At 41.8% G+C, this 17,328-nt stretch overlaps 1 protein-coding gene across 2 annotated transcripts in view; it reads right to left on the bottom strand.

Moving 5' to 3' along the window:
- The window catches only part of lrrtm4l1 (leucine rich repeat transmembrane neuronal 4 like 1), a 57,427-nt gene extending 43,520 nt beyond the window's left edge, over window positions 1-13,907 (bottom strand). For both annotated transcript variants that reach the window (XR_004659945.1, XM_034896641.1), the window contains exon 1: window positions 13,222-13,907. Coding sequence is in view for 1 of the 2 variants with exons in the window: in XM_034896641.1 (XP_034752532.1) it covers window positions 13,222-13,225 (4 nt within the window). In the remaining variant the exon portion in view is untranslated. The remainder of the gene's footprint in view (window positions 1-13,221) is intronic.
- Between the last annotated feature and the right edge of the window lie 3,421 nt (window positions 13,908-17,328).

Below are 17,328 nucleotides of genomic sequence, written 5' to 3'. Positions count from 1 at the left end.
ATGGGCCGAGGCGAGCCGAGGCGGGCCGAGGCGAGCCGAGGCAAGCTGTTACCAGCAGTGGAAAAACGCCATAATACTCCGATGGGGGGCAGTATATTCTAATGAGCCTGCATGCGACATAGGAACTGGTGCCAAATCTGAATGGCTGGTTATATGTTCCCATGTTTTCTGATCTAGGCAGCCCACAAAACAGTGACTGGGATGTCTTAGATCACAGATTGCCTAAAGTATTTGCACAAGCATTGAACAAGTGAGTTTTCCATAATATGTCCCTTTTAATGGATCTGCCCTAATTAAATTTGCCAAATAACTACTAAAAATCACTGAAAGAGTGCATACCTTTGCCAAAGACAGAATGCACGGTATATTAAAATGTCAAGAAAATGATTGTGCATCAGAGTAAGCGTCAACATGAACAGTGATAGACAAAAGATTTTTTTCTTTTAATTAAGTGTAGTAGTTAATGGTTGGGATTGCCTGCTTACCAACAACCAGGCAGACAATCAAACAGTGTGTGCGCTAAACTCTGTGATTGATTTTTTTTTTTTTTAAATATAGAGAAATAAACAAAGGGAATCCAAAATATTGCCAGATTTTCATGAATCTCTCCCACAGTGCAAGCATAAACTGAGGGAGTTAGACAACAGAAGGTCTGAGTATATGAGATTTGAGTAAAGATGCACGCTATATGTGAACATGTGTGCTATAAATAAACCCCTTGATTCCTCCAAGTAATAGATGCACTTCCACTTCCATCACCATCACCATCATTAGGTAACTGACCAAGCATCCACGGCACTATCCACAGCCATTAGTCTTCCCTAAACAATAATCCCATTGAGTAGTGTCTGTTGTGAAGCCTTTAGGGAAACCTCACTATGTCATCTCAATAAAAATACATTGGGGACTCAAACCTATTTTCGATGGTAGAAAACTCCCGGCTGTACGCTGTGATAGAAAGCCACAGCGTTCAGCCACTGGCTCATTGGTGCCTCCGCAAGACACCATCTTTAATTAGCATACATTGGTTCAGCATGGATTCCCGTAGATAAAAACCCACCGCACATGTATGCACCGGGCTCCCATGGGACTCTATACAGAGTAGAATGAAAAGAGACTTTCACTTTAGTTCAGATTGATTATCCATTCATTAAATGTGGCATTAGCCACAAGCATTACTGATGTTTTCCTCTTTTTTTTTTTTTTTTTTTTTTTTTTATGCTTACAGTAAGATACTGTAAGGAAGACAAAGAATATCATGGAAAGCTGCGTGAGCCTCCGACGTGAATAATTTCAAACTCTCTGATTCTGACCGACAGTAAACAGAGAAAGTTATCGCCTGGAACGGCCATTAAGGCTAACTAGCATAGAGAGCTACATCCCTACATCTGTGTCCCTGGGGGAAGAGAAGCGCTGAGTTAGAACCTTAAAGATAAATAAAATGCTACAACTATGGTTCAGGCAGGCACTTCTATCTGTTCCTCCTCCTCAAAAGAGATTTGATCTCATGTGCTAAACTAAACACATCTGTTTACCTGGCTGCATCCTCTTAGTAGAGCATGACCAAGCAGAGCCACAGGGTTTTATTCAGAGATTTCATATCTCGTAGAAGTTACAGCTTGAAGATTTGAACAACTTGCAGTGCACCAATACAAAAAAACACATCCGTGTACTTATCGCAAAGATAAATCTGTTCCTAATACTGTAACTTTCAAGTCTTGAGTGTGTTTTTTCCACTTGCTTATAAGTATGAATGGCAGCGGATGTGGTTTGTGTGATAGGCTGCAAGTCTTAGAATACCGTTTCTCAGATCTTCTGTGGAATGAGCCAAAAGTAGCCCTACCCCTTCTGCAGAGAATCCACCTCAACAACTCAACCAGCTGCCATCATCTACAAACTCCATCCCTGTTTAATCCCCGGCCAAATACAAGTGTGGAATTTGGTAAAACTGGCATCTAAAAATCTAGATTAAATCCTAAGAGTACTGCACAAATTTAGCATTGCGCCTAGAGCCTACAAAGCTAGGGACATTGTCTTTTCCCCCCAATGCATTCCTCTGCCATTATAAAACCTAGTGCCTACATTACCCATAATGCAACAGCAAACGCTTATTGTTAAACAGATTTAAGCTACAATCTTGTTAGTAAAAGCCAGTGTATGCCCTACAGCCAGTAGAGCTGTGCTCTTAGAGAAGGACAAGATGGGTAGTTGTGCCTCAAAGCAAACTGGAGCACATTGCCTTTTCTTTAATTGTGTGCAGCGAATAATGCTTCAACGCAATTTGTGTCTGGTACAGATGCAATTGCAGCCAATGAATATCCCTTACAGAGCATGCTCTGTGCTCCAGTTTCCCTCCGGGCTGAACTACTCAGCAACTGGGAGTAGTTTGCTGAAGTTGGACTCGCATTAAATGTCAAGTAAAATGGGCTTGCAAATGCACAAAACAGCCAAAGTGAAATCATTATATAATTTCTTAAAATATATCTTGTCCCCAATTACCTCACCTACGGTCAAGATCAGACACAGTGAGAGAGTGAATGTTCAATCAACATTTATTTATTTTTATGTTGTTGAATGTTGGCAGGCTGACCAGAGTCGGCTGTCGTCTTCCTTGGCGGTGCGACAAGCTGATATTTCATTTGAATGCACGGTGCTCTGAGCAAAGGCTATTACCCAGAGTGCCCAAGTGGGTTGGCCAGCAGGGCTAAGGCCGCACGCTGGGGCACTTCAAAGAAATGAAAAGTGAGCGAGAAAACAAAATATGTCTTATTAAATGGTATACTGTAGCACACATTATAACCATTAAAAGAAATGGTTTCTTTGTGGCAGCTTTTGAAGGTTATGGACTGGCAGAAATGTATAATCAACATTAGGGCTATGGCTTTATTAATTCCTTGTAGAGAGGCTACATCTTTTTGTTCTTTTATTTGAGACATTATGTATTATACTGAAGGTTCTTTAAGATTTTTTTGGGGCATTTTTGGTCTTTATTTTCATAGGACAGCTGAAGACATGAAAGGGGAGAGAGACATGCAGCAAAAGGCCACAGGTCGCAGTCGAACATGGCTCCTCAGACAAGAGAAGAAAAAGACCATTTTGCAGCAGCACCCAGCAAGTCACATATTGGTGTTACTGCACAAAATGGCCAAAACGGCAGGAGGACCTGGATTGCCATTGGACCCCAAAAACAGCACGTGGCCGGGGCTACAGAAACCTCTGCTCTCCACCTCGACTTCGGTTGAAACGTGTCAGCGCACAAGCTTGTGCAAAAATTTCCATTTTTGAAACCAAATGGATTTTATTTTAGAGTTGGAAGCACCCTGGAAACACGCACCGGTGTTTTCAGACCTGCAGGAGCAACTAACAACATGTTTCTTCTCAAAAATCGACTGGACTAGCTTCCTGCTGACCGTTTTGTTACCGTGAACAATCTATGGACAGAAACTAACGGGACTACGCACAGTAATGCTGAGGTTTTCTGGGCAGAGAACTAGGTGTGTTCATTAATGGAGTAACTGTGTTATGATATTAATGTGATCTGATTATTAATTGCTATTGGTGCGCATCTGATTATTAATCTGATGGAGACCGCTGTGTCCCATTAACACTGATCAAGGTGCATGGTTGATATGTTGGGTTGAATATTGTAGCTTGTGAACCTGTAAATGCTACATTGCTTTTCCCACTGCGGGGGAGTTTACTGTTCAGCGAGATAATAGGCTCCGTGGGTCTGTCTAAATACAGCTGCAGGATGATGGGAACACCACCCCGGGGTCCTGTGTGAGCGACGGAGCTGTGTTTATCTCTGCAGAGGAGCAGCTGTTTAGCTTGTACAAGTGAATGTCCAATGCTTCAGACAAAATCTCAGCCTGTCCTAACTTCACGTTACTCCAGACCTGGGTGAACGAGAGGACTGGTCATTATCAAAAATCAAGATCCAAAAAGTTTCTTATCTTCCGTTTTAGTCTGAAAGCTAACCGGCTAGCCCTAGCCACATGGCTGCACCTACCACTGCTACCGCCCTCTTGAGGCCAAATAGTGTTTATGCTACTAATGCCGAGATCCACCATCTTGGGTTGTCTGGACCGCATTGCCTAGCAACCCCTACGGTCTCTTTCACTTTCTCTCTCTCTCACACACACACACACACACACACACACACACACACACACACACACACAGTTAAATACATTCTACTATACTTTAAATAGCAGTTGTTGTGATTGTTTTGTGCATATGTTGTAATAATTGGTTGAACACGGTCAGTGCTCAAATTCACTCCTTAGTCTGTTCCTTTCAGAGATACAAGATACATTAATTAAGATCTGGATTTTAAAGGGAACACCACATAATGAACTGTGAAAACAGTTCATTATGTGGTATTGGTCCCTGGTTTCCAGGTTGGTACCCTATTTAGATTTTTTCAACGTTGTAAAGTTATTAATAACCATATTCATTACTTTATGAAGATAAAACATCTTTGATAATTCGCCAATAATTGTACCCCTACCGATACCCAACACTGATCCCAACAGAACTAGGAGGCTGTATGGTATTTCATCTGTATTTACGCAGAATTTATAACTTCAGCTACAGACTTCCTGGCTTCCCTTCCCTCCCCCAGAGTCTTCGTCTCTGACACGGGAGCCAAGGGATTTAAAGTGTGCGATGTGTGGTCGAGCTTAGGCAAGCAAAATTCTAGGGCACTACAGCATGTGTGATATATTACATTTTGGAGTGCGCTCGCTCAGATTTAAAGCACATGAAATTAAAAATACTTTCAGGGCATAGAAGTATGTGACGTATAACCAGTCACAGAGCCCATCACGCAATGTGGATTAATTGGACACAGTGGCATTACAATATTGAAATGAAGTACCTTTTACACACTTAAAAACCATTATTTTACACCCATTAATTTGAAAATTGGAGTCAGCTATAATTTCAACTCACAGCAAAAGCACGAAGCAGTAAAAAACAGCTGATTTATGATAAAAGCTTATTTTACTACTACCGCAATTGCGCATACATGCAGGAGGAGTCCAAAATACACACTACGCATTACAACGAGATGTATGTATGTAAGATGTATGGAAAAATCTAGCGCAACTGGTTTATATCACACCAGTAATGGCAAAATACAGCTTAAATGGGACAGCAAGCATTAACAATGGAAATGAACTGGAAATGGAACAGTCAGTTTTGTAAACTCAGTCATTCTGTCTGGATTTGTGAGGCATGTAGTGACCAAGGTCTACTGAGTCCATGACCTACTCAAGTCAGCAGTGAAAGAGGGGAATGAAGAGAGACAGATTGCTCTAGCTTTGCCCGTGAGCTTCTTTTCTAGGAAAAAAAGAAAGGTTTCCATTCTAACCACTTAAAGACCTAATGCAATGATTAGAATGTATTGATCGGTTGAGTTGGAGCTTTAACATTCAACAGCAGATTAATGGGATTAGCAACATACAAGATGTATAGTTCTTATTTATCCACAAGAAAAACGGCCTGAAACATTCATCAACTTCTCACTGTAAGTGGAGTGCAGCCCCCCCCCCCCCCGTCACGGACCATGTGGCTGCAGCTGGCCGCCATGTCTATTGATTAGCATGTCTATTATTCTCATTAATACCATGGCCACTGTGAAGTCTCAATTCTGATTGGCTGGTAGGTGTGGATATCCTTTCAGTAACCACACAGTATAACCGAGCACCTCCGTCTGAATGTGTAACGCTTTGTCTAATAACAAAAGGGATCAGGATGTAACTCTATTCTCTAATCTTAAATTGAGTATGTTCAAGCAATTAGTGGACTTTCTTCCTCCCCTGATTCTATCATTTCTGCCGATATTACACTGCCTGGCCCAGCCTGCTTCCTATTTAACTTCAGTAGGAATTCTGAAATACTATATTCCTGAGGAAATGTATTTTTTTTATCTTTAAACCAGAAGAGAGACACTTAGAAATGAATATACAAGTAAATGAACTAGTTATGAATAATATTATTTATTCAATATGAGTACACATGGCATTTGGTTGGTAAGTGGACATGGGAAGTGTCGTGGCTGTAGGCGGTCCAACAAACTGCTGCCGCGAGGGACTAAACACAGAGGGGCAACTGCACACTGTGATGAGCTCCAGATTGTACAACTAGCACTGCAGTTACCAAATTGTAAAGTAACCCGGTGGGTAGAAACAACTGCGTTATTGGATCCTCCCGAGAATTTAAAAACCTTGTTAAAATAACTAGTTTTGTCCGACAGTGCAAGAATTAAAGATATTCAAGTAACAGTGACTTAAAGCGCTCTTGATATGTTTTTTGGTTTCCCCCCCCTTTTCTTTATTGTGTTATACATCCTTTTTGTGCATTTTATAGGTTGACAAAGGGAAAAAGCCCAAAGTCCCCCCCACGGGACTTCCCATCTCCACCAGAAAACACTGTTCCCAAACTGCTCCAAAGAGCTCTACTGTAGTCCAGCCTTTACTTCCGTGTGTCATTTTGTAACACGTTATAAAGCTCCCCTAGCTGCTAGCATGGCACGCCCTCATACTCTCCTTCTGACTGGCTAGTAGTCCTTACCTAGGTACTGTGCAAGTGCAACTCCCAACAAAGATGGAACAGAAGTGAGATGTCTCACTCTGTATGTAAGGGCTCAACACACAGGGTGAAAAGAGGAGCTGCAGCAATGTGCATTACAACAAAAAGATGGTGTTTTTTGAAAATTAAACGATGGAAACCTGTTCTGGTACAACCTCTAAATACAATTAAAAACCTGAAATTGAGCATAATATGAGCACTGTAAAAAAGGCAGAAAATCATATCTGTCACATCTGAGAAGCTAAAATCAGAACATGTTTGGCATTCAAATATGATGGACCAATATAATAATCAATTAATAATCTTTTCTTTCTCTGTTGATTCTATTTGCACTATCCAACGAATTGTTACAACATTTACATTAACGCTTACTTTCGTAAGCTTTTATGTGAAGCTGCCCAACAAATGGTAAAAATTCACTTTCAAACAGTCGTCTCCTAGAAATCACCCTAGAAATACCTTTTTCCGATTGTTAAAGTCACATTGTATACATGTCAAGAGAGTTAAGTATAACCTGCAAGGACGGAGACCTTTACAAAGGCTAATTGGTTATTTTGGATGTCAACATTTTCACACCAGCAGGTTTTGAAGGCTGCCTGCTGTGGAAACGGCAACAGGCTGCCTTCATCAGACGAGTTGGATGGAAATCCACTTGGAAAAGGAACTTTTTTGAGAAGTATTAGCCGACCCGATATGGTTTGGCGCCTACAGCTTTCTCTCAGCCATGGCGCTGCCTGATATTTCAGTGACCCTGGTCCCTCTGAATATATAGTAATCATATGTTTAGGTATGTTTGTCAAGCCTATCTTTCCCCATTCCAAAGTAGACAAACTGAAAAATAAAAAAATCAAAGAAGAAAATCGAGTGGTAGTTAAGAGCTGTCAGGGCAAAAGTGGAATCTGCACACTGCTATATATTTATTTTAAAGCATTAATTATCTGTTTCTGCAGTGTTTTGATCAGACAGGAGATTCGTGCCTGATGAAGATCCATGAGAGATAGCAAAACTGCAGCAATAGATAATTTATTAAAAAAACAGCGGACAGATTTTCCGTTTGCTTTGATATCCACTTCTTTACTGTGCTGCTTATCTTTCTTAGACGCTTAATTCCTTGGCTGTAAAGATATACAAAACTTAATGACTCCTTCCCATATAAATGATTAAAGCACAATGGAAACTTTTTGATATGATGGCATTTAAGAAGTGTGACTTTAAGTTGTCCTATTTTATTTTTAGTAACTTACTTACTGCTGCACGGTGGCGGTTTAATCACGTTACCGTGATCGTGTGACCATTCTGATTAAAGTTAACAGGCCGAGTTTTACACACAAAGTTAACGTTAAATGGAACTAGTTCAATTCAGACAACACAAATACTTAGTAAGAGTTAGAAAACTTTGTGGATAGGCTTACAATTGGACACTAAAATGATGTGACGCATTCTCATGAAAGGGTTCCTATGGTAACGTATCAAAACATATGCACTTAACAATTAGTGTGCTATTCCAAAAAGATGGCAGTACAGTCTAGGCATCAAACAACTCGTTAAGATTAGAATAAAATCTTGTTGTTGGGATTAAAACACCAGTCCCCTTAAGGAGTACTCCCACAACATGAACACGTTTTCTTGGTGAAAGTCTACCTGACTGTGGGTGCTCCAAGGCTGAATTCACCACGCAGCCTCACACACCCACACTTCTCTTTAGTGTTTCTGTGGCTTTGTGTTCTGCAGCTCCTGTGTGTGTGTGTGTGTGTGTGTGTGTGTGTGTGTGTGTGTGTGTGTGTGTGTGTGTGTGTGTGTGTGTGTGTGTGTGTGTGTGACACAAACACCACTCTCTCCCTCAAAGCCGTGTTGTACGACCCATCTATAACACCAGACCTCCTCCCGAGGTAGACCAAAGCACTCTAACAGCAGCAGCTGACGTGGTGCATACAGCAATAAATAAGTGGCCTTCATACAAAGTCCTGTTTGTTTGGCCCATCCATCATGCTAACCTGCCTCCTTACATGTAGTTGGCGCTCATAAGGTCACCTCATTTCTGCTCTTGCGATAATTACTACAGACACAAGGGGTTGCACCCCATAGTCACCATTTGACAAGAAATGTAATTGCTTGCATAATTGACCCATTCAGGTGGCTTTCTGGGTAAGGATGGCTGGACTGTAAAGATGGTGCCTTATACAGCAGCATGAGGCAAATAGTTTGCTTCTCTAACAGCAGTGCCCGATAAATCAGCCACATCACTGCAAGCATTTCACCTTCCCACAGTGTCTAACATCCGGCTTCAGACTGTCAGAAAGTGACAGCTGAAACTCTTCACAGAACCATGACTTCACCCATATCAGGAACTTTACTGACGCTGGCTTCCCTATAGACACACACGCATGTGAACACACACACACACACACACACACACACATACACGTTATTGGCTAAGAAATCTGTGCAGATCAGCAGAGAGCTGCATTGATCGATATGAGCAGTGGTGTCAACAGATCAGCACACCGAGACGTTTCAGCTGGCCACCTTCAGGCAAGCCTGTTTTAAAAGCTAAAGAGTGGACATCATGGTTGATGAGAGATTGTGTGTGTGTGTGTGTGTGTGTGTGTGTGTGTGTGTGTGTGTGTGTGTGTTTGTGTGTGGAATACAGATAATCAGTCAGTAGCAGTTCCATTCAGTTTGAAAAGCAATATTTGTCTTCAGAATTCTGCACTTCATGCCATTGTATATGCTTTATTTAGAAATACACTTTCCATATTTGTCACTTCTCAGTTACTTGAACTTTTAACTCGCCTTTACACTGTTCCTTACTGCTGAGTGCCTGGAAGGGATGTTGAGGAAAACATTTTAGATGGGAGGAAATAAATACAGACAGATTTTTCTTTGGTATTCTTTTGCAATTCTAATGTGAGTCCTTCAGAGTAAAAGCACCATCTGCACAAATGGTAACCAACTGAAGAAAAAAAAATCAACTGATTTTTTTATCCGAATATTCCTCATTATCAGAACCTTGTTCACACCATCCTAGGTGAATACCAAAAAATGTTACTATTGTTAGCGCTTAGTTTTCTGTTTCCTAAATGTCAAAATGACCTGAAAGAACATGATGCTGTGTTCAAACTTTTTAAAGAGAAAGCAAAAACAGATAGTTTCCTCCCTTTTCTATCTATATGACGGTGAACGTACGAAGTCCCTGTAGGAGCTTCATAGGTAACACAAAGAGGCTGTCCTCATCAGAAAAATGAAAGCAACGGTCATTTATTTAAAGGCCCTGAAGACTATTTCTAAATTAGCCTATTACTGTGAGCTATGCGCTGCTACGTGACCTCAAATGTTTTCTGCCTAGGTCAGAACAGTGAAGGTTATTTTACAGACTTTTTGTATGTGTGTTTTTGTCTAAGCTCTCTCTCGTTTTTCATCAAATTACCGTTTCTGTTCTTCAGACTGAAAGACTTGTGTGAAAATAAATCCAAACTATTAAAATGTGCATTAATGAAATGTATAAATCCTTTGTGTGCTTCAGGGACATACAAACAAACTCGATGCGTTATCATGCATGGGTTTTTCTTGCAGTCTTTTTCTTTTTTTGTGCTAGCTCAGCTCCCACTGCTTACTGCCAGACTTTGTTCTCAGTTTTGTGTCTCTGCCCATATTTCACTGCATGAGTTCAATGTGCAGGACACACCATTTAAGTACTACTTTCATACTTATTTTAAAAAGATTACAAGGAAAATAGAACGTAAGAGTGATACAAACTTTGGAAAAGCGTTGCATTTTAAGACAGTCCAGCACTCGTACAACGGCGGGCGAGTAAACTCAAATTGATTACCTGGAGGTCCAGTTTGGTCTCATATGTGTTATGTCTTTTTGATGGCGCGTGTGGGTAGTGGTGAAGTGAATATTACTGAACTGCTGTTAAAAGTGCCTGATGGGGGCTTTCAGTCAGGCTCAGAATCTGAAAAAAACATGCCTCACACGGACAGAATAATCCTTATTGATGGCTTCAGCTATTTTCAAAAGAGCATGCTGCCATTTACACAGCTCAAGGTTAGTTAGAATGTCTTCTTTGGGTTTTAAAATACACGCAGGATCTGGCTTTATCATACATAACATGGCTCTGGAAGAAGCACTGTAAAACCAACCAGACTGCTTTAATCTGGAGGATGGAAATATCTTGTATTTAAACAAGGTATTTACTTGATTTCATGCAGTTTGAGTAGATGCTAATGCCTTCATAGATCTGAGGATCTATATCTGTGGCAGTTATCTAAGACCGCATAATGGTCTTAAATGTGCAGGAAAAGTTTGTGCTTTTGAGCCATTGGCAAACCTGTGAATAACACTCCATCTTCTAATTATCCACTGCACTACACGCTTGAAGAAGTGGTACGGGAGAACGCTGTGTCTACAGGTTACTTTTTAAGAAATGAAGCTTAGGTTTTCCAGACATGTGCTCCTTGGGCCAATTACTGCCTCTGTCTGCCCTAGGAAACAGGTGGATTATGGAATAAATTGAAGGTTATTTGAGCATAATTGCCAGCTTGCTTTTGCCTAATCAGATGAGGGTGTGCAGTCAGACTGGAGATCAGGCTCACGTGTTCACAAATTACTCCTCCATTGCTTTTCCTTGCCCTTGCGTTCTGTCGGCTGGAAACGTAGCCTCTTTGTGTTGTTTGCACGCTGTTGCTGTTGTGGGAGCCTGGGCTGAATATAAATTCCACAGCTTAGGCTACGAATATGTGATTAGAATGTATCGGTCTTGGGCTTGTCAGTCAAATGTGTGTTCTTTCTTAACATGAAATTAAAAAAAAAATATTACATTGTACATAGTTAGTTTTTAAATGAGGAGTCCATTAAATGGATTGCCTATCAATAAATATGCGTTGGCAGCAATTTTATAATAATCTTTTTTTTAATAAAGATTATTATAGGAGGAGCAAACCTGTACACATGGGTGGGTGCTCCACCAGGTGAGGCACCCAGGTGCCCTCGAGTTTCTTCTCAAGCACAAACGGCAAAACAAAATTGTACTTCCAGCTTTGTAAATGTGAAGATTTGCTGCTTTTCTTGGTTTTATTTCACTGTAAATTGAATACTGGGTTGGGAATTGTTGATACAGGTTTAAATGAATGTGTGTGTGTGTGCCATTATTCACCCTTAGCCAGTGATAACAGTTGTTGATTAGCTGCTGGCCAAAACGTTCTGCCCTTTCTATGCAGATGACCAATGACATGTTGTATTGTCAAATTAGGAAGGGGGGGGGGGGGCGTATAAACTTTGCTCTCCCATTTAATCTGTAGAAAACAAGGAATGGATAAATATTGGTGCTGTAAGAGAGCTTCAGTCAGAAGTGTTCGTATTCTTACAAATGCAGCCCCTTATGATTGGCTGATATTAATTGTGGTGACATAATTAAAACGGTGTGCTCATTAGTTGCACTGAGCTGCTCATTACTTGGGTAAGAGTCACATTTGTGCACAGATGTGTGGGCAGCGTGCATCTCTCCAGCCTGCGTCGGCTTCTCGAGCTCTTTGGAGTCAAACGAAGCCGATCACAGTAGTGCACTTTCAGAAAGTCTCTCTCTCTCTTTCTCTCCGCACCTAACCGCCAATCAAACAAGTGTGTGCGCGTGCCCGTGCACGTTCTATCGGATGAATAATCGTCCTTCACCGAGATATATTCCAAAACTAAAATTGCACTGGATTAAAGGACACGAGGCACCGTGAGACATGTTGACGAGAGCCGCTGCGAAGGCTTGGAAGTCAACACCGTGTCATCGCATTTCAGTCCAATAATGTGCACACGCACGCGCACACAAGCACACACAAAGACAGGAGCTGCGAAGGCGCGGAAACACTAAAGAGAAGTGTGGGTTTGTGAGGCTGAGCCGGTGAATTCCGCTTTGGAGCACCCACAGTCAGTAAAATGGAGGAGGTGATAGGCAGTGTGGGATGAGATTGTAGGAGCCCAGAGCTGTCAGGAAGAGGTAGGAGAACTCAAAACATGTTAAAGCTTTGAAGGGAAACACAAGATGCAGCTGATGGGAGGGTTGGGGGCCGTTTCGGCCATTTAAGGTCAGATCGGGAATGTGGGGGAAACTTGTCATTCCAGCTTTAACAGCAATGGGCGTCATCTGATAAGATAATGAGCTGTTATTCAGCTTCAACTTATAGAGCACTGGCACCCACGTCGACTGATCCAGATTTTCACTTCCCCATGATAAAGGTGAGCATTACTGTCTCCCTCCTCCCCTTCATTCTGAGATGCATTCCCGCCTGCAGATGGCTATTTGTTTTTTAAGAGAGACGATAAGAAGGAAAAGCTTCCAGTAGGGAGGTTGGTCTTCAACGCAAAAAAAAAAAGAAAATCTCAGGGAATATTTTCAGAAAAATAGAGAAAAAGTAGCCTATAGCCCACAGCTCTGGAAAAACTGGAGATGTGCGGGAATAAGCCGAGAAAATATTTGTGGGAATTTTGGGATCATCCCCCCTCTCGCAGATGCGCCAGAGGAGATCAACCCATACTGTTACCAGCACCACAAGTGCGCACAACTAGCCTAAGGCTCCCGTGGTTCTTCCTTCTCTGGAGCCACTCGTTTCAGAACGAGACAATCCTCCACTTACTTACCCATGTTGTCTCATCGGTACGTTCCCTTCGTCCTCCGTGGCGCAATCCGCCGCACAGATCACGACTTTGTCCGTGTCGTCCTTTCCGTTCCCAGTACCTGGAGAGCCCCGGAGTAGTTCCTCTCACGCGAGGGGCGACTCACCTGCCTTCATTATAAACTAACTGTCTCCCTATTATATAAATATTAAAAAAAAACTCTTAAAGTTTGCGCCCATGCTCCCTAACGCAGGGCAACTTTCCAGACCTGTCACACATATCCATCCAAGTGCCAAGTTGGAAGTCAAACGCCCGGGCTCTACAGCGTTTTTTCATCCGATAGAAACATAATCTTGGAACAGAAGCACGCGACAGCAACAACAAAAAAAACAGTAACACGTTGCAAAAGTTAGGAGGTGGAAACGAGGTGGGTGTTGCAGCGGCGGAGGCAGGTGTCCTCTGCGCAAACATCCAGCGGAGCGGCAGAGACGCCAGGCAGCATGCACGGGCACTGTCAGGGGCTCCTGTGCAGTGCATTGGCGAGCGTTGGTCTCACTGTGTGCACGCGCGCGCCTGCGTGGGGGACGTGCAGGCGCGCGCAACTGGGAGAATGAAAAGGAGAGGGAGAAAGCATTAAATGCAGTGTTTGACAGCTGCAGGCACATTTGGTCAAATGTGAGATTTGTTTTTTGTTTTTCTGTGTGTGTGTGTGTGTGTGTGTGTGTGTGTGTGTGTGTGTGGCTCTGCTATGTTTCCGTCTCCATCAACACCAACACACACAACCCAATGCGGATGTCCCCCCCTTCACCATGCCTTTCCTCTGTAATCCCATTATGCAGGTGTGGTAGAGGAGACGCTGAGGGCTCTATGTGGTCATCATTACAGCATGAGTGGGTAGCCTGCTGATCCCACCTCTTGTTGCATAATTATTGCGGATGGAAAGGCTAAATGCGAGAGTCTGTTACTGCAAGGACACCTTTGGACAGGCTGTCCAAGACATGTTTTATTCATACGGTCTGAAAGCATTTTAAATACTCTATCATTAGAGCCTGTCAATGTCCAAACCACAGAGAAAATGGTTATTATTTCAAGCGCTAATATGTTTTAGAGTTTTCTATGATTAAAATCGCTGTAAATTACGTTTTTCTGGCAATAACAAAAGTCCTAGTCCTTAGATAAAGTTATACCCACAGTCCATAACACTTTCAAATATTTGATTTAGTCCCCCCAACCCGCACCCCCACCCTACTGTAATCACGGTATATTGTGAGATTTATTGCTAGAGTGGTGTTTAGTCTCCCAGTTGGTACTTACTTCAAATGATTCAGATAATAGAGATGAAAAAATACAATCTATTATAAAAATGTGCCCATTATAAGAAATAGCTCCAGTCTGACTCGACATCTGGGTTAGCATTGTCACACTATTTAGTGACTTAGTGAAAGTTTTATGATGGTATGACATTGAAAGTATGAAGTTCAAAATGAACAAGTACAGACAATTAACTCTCTTCAAAGATTTTTGTTGAGAATAAAATGTAAATTTCAATGCTGTTTTAGCAGCATATTGAAGCCAAAGCTCAACAATCACAAATGAGTGTTATATTCAACACCTACTGTATTGTAGTGAACCTTTGGATATCATTAATTTCATAAAATCTTCTGCTACATGGCGGCCAGCTTAGGCTACTTACCAAAGGGGAGAGTGATTAAAAATTCAAATCATGTCGTAGAAGATCATCGTACTGTATATACTCTTGAAAGAAAAAACACTTGCCGGGAGAGTCTTGTCTTTTATGTGCTGTTAATAAATAAAGGTAATCACTTTAATCACAATAATAGGCTGTGATTTATTATGATTAATCTCTTACAGAGATTAATCTACAGATATCGGCAATCTACAGATATCGGCATGAATGCCGATGTCTGTAGGCAATGGGACAAGACTTTGGTATCGGAAGAGTTATGTTTCCGTTAGTAGTCCGAGCAGAACTGACCAATCACGTTTGACCAGACTTTGGTTGCATGCAGGTAAAAACAGTCCGCATTGAGATCAATTTAGTCCATTTTAGTGTCTCAAGTTAATCATACTGTGGACAATGACTAGCGCGCGCAAGACCCAGTCCTGTCTGGATATCCGCAAGCTATAATGGAAGTAAAAATAGTATGCACTTGTATTTTTGGAGAGAGATAAAACAAATATGTGTGAGTTTTACAAAATTCACGAGTTTTATCAGTCTTCCACCTCCGTTTTGAGGATTTCTGAATTAGATTAGAATATTTTAATTAGCCGAGTAAAAAATTTTCAAGGAGTGCTTGGAATTTCACACATCTATGATGCATACTCGGTTTGCAGACAACCACATCAAGAACAGATGCAAAGTAACAGCTTGCCTGTAAATTGTTTGCAGTTTGTTGTAGTGGACACTGGTATTTGTATTAAACCAGTCTTGAGTTTTGTCTCTAGGACGACGCCTCACCTTCAGACCGTGACCCCATCAGTAGAAAGGCCATCTTCTTCTTTGGCGGCAGTGGTTTCATTTCCTCTCTGGAGGGCTGTGATGCAGGCTCTCTGTCCTTCAGCATCATTTTTGCCATGACAGGTTTGTGTTTTCCTTGCGTCTGCTGAGGTCCTCTGTGAAAGCAGCCTTGAAACACACTTTATATGCAGGCTCAATATCTGAGACATCTATCATACGCAGGAGGGGGCAGAGGGCAGGCAGCACCACAGAACATGACCCATATTTGTCCCCGCAGAGAACTCAGTGACATACCTACAGACACAAAAGACCAACACCCATTAAGGGGGCGGCCACATTATTTCTTATATACATTACAGTACATGTTAATTGTTTGAATTTGTCTGAACTTTTGACAGGATAGAGAAATCATCCTTACCTGCATGGCTCCAACAGTGTTTCCAACTTTGCCAGCCTGTAGCACTCAGCTGAGGTTAGCATGGCTAAGTTGTTCTTCTGCTGCACCAGTGGTACCCTCAGTGGGTCTTTGCTGTGTTTGAACTAATGTATCATTTTGAGAGTTGAATTCCAGTGCGTTGGTACATCCTGGAAAATGACTCCTCTTCTTACCCTATCTAACCTTAGTTACTTACTTTCCCAGCTCTGCTGTGTTGGCAGGCCAGCGTTTGAAATGTCAGACTACTTTACGACACTTGGCTTAAGCTTTGTCAAACGAGCTGTCACGGAGAGCAACTGTGATTACCCTCTGTCCCTAATGTGTGTCACTCGAGGCATATCCTCAAATGGTGGACTCCACTACTCCTAAAGAAAGACTCAGACGCCTAAAAACTCAGGATGCTGCAAATGCTGGTATAATATAAAAATGGCTTGTGCACAAAATATTAAATATATTGAATGAATCAAATGTGTCAGTGGCTTGTTTATCTTTACATTGTTAGTTCATTTCTGGCCTGGGACACACATTCATACAGTTTGACATTGATTATTGAACTTTAACTTAATTGCACTTACAATAACGAGCAAAGTTTTCTTCAATCTTAGTTTTTTCCTGTATCCCCCGTGTGTGTTTGTGTGTGTGCGCGCAACATCGCAAAATCCTGGAGGAGCTGACTATGTGCACACAACTGTGGTTTTATCTAAACTTCCACTTGGACTCTATGGAAAATGAAATATGCCGTTCATGTGACTTCAATCTCTTCGGCTAATTATCAAAAGCAGAGTGCATGTGTGACAGAAAGGCATAAAAGCCGAAAAGAAAAGAAAAGATGAAAATACAAACCAAGCCACAGAGATAGCTACCTTTCAACCTAGTTGTTTGTTCCTGCTGCGGGTGAAACAGCGGCAGTATCTGACTTCATGTGGTCAAACTGACAATATCACAATAATTTGTGATGCGTGAGAGCTGCTTTAACTGTCAGACCTGTTCAGTATCTTATTGCCAGTCACCTACTAACAACAGCACTTCTATATTGCTGGATGGATTTCTCCTAACAAGCTGAGCAACAGAAACTCCTTCTGGGGTCCGTATTAGAAAGCAGACTTAGTGAAAACTCGGAGTTAGTCAGTCCCAATCACCGCAACTTTTCCGCAAATTTGACCAATAACCGCAATTTCCCACGACTTCAACCAATCCCAGCAGTCCCACGTGCCAG

This window comes from Etheostoma cragini, chromosome 16 (assembly GCF_013103735.1).
Source record: "Etheostoma cragini isolate CJK2018 chromosome 16, CSU_Ecrag_1.0, whole genome shotgun sequence".
NCBI classification, from domain to species: Eukaryota; Metazoa; Chordata; class Actinopteri; order Perciformes; family Percidae; genus Etheostoma; species Etheostoma cragini.
This window is presented reverse-complemented; position numbering and strand designations above follow the sequence as displayed.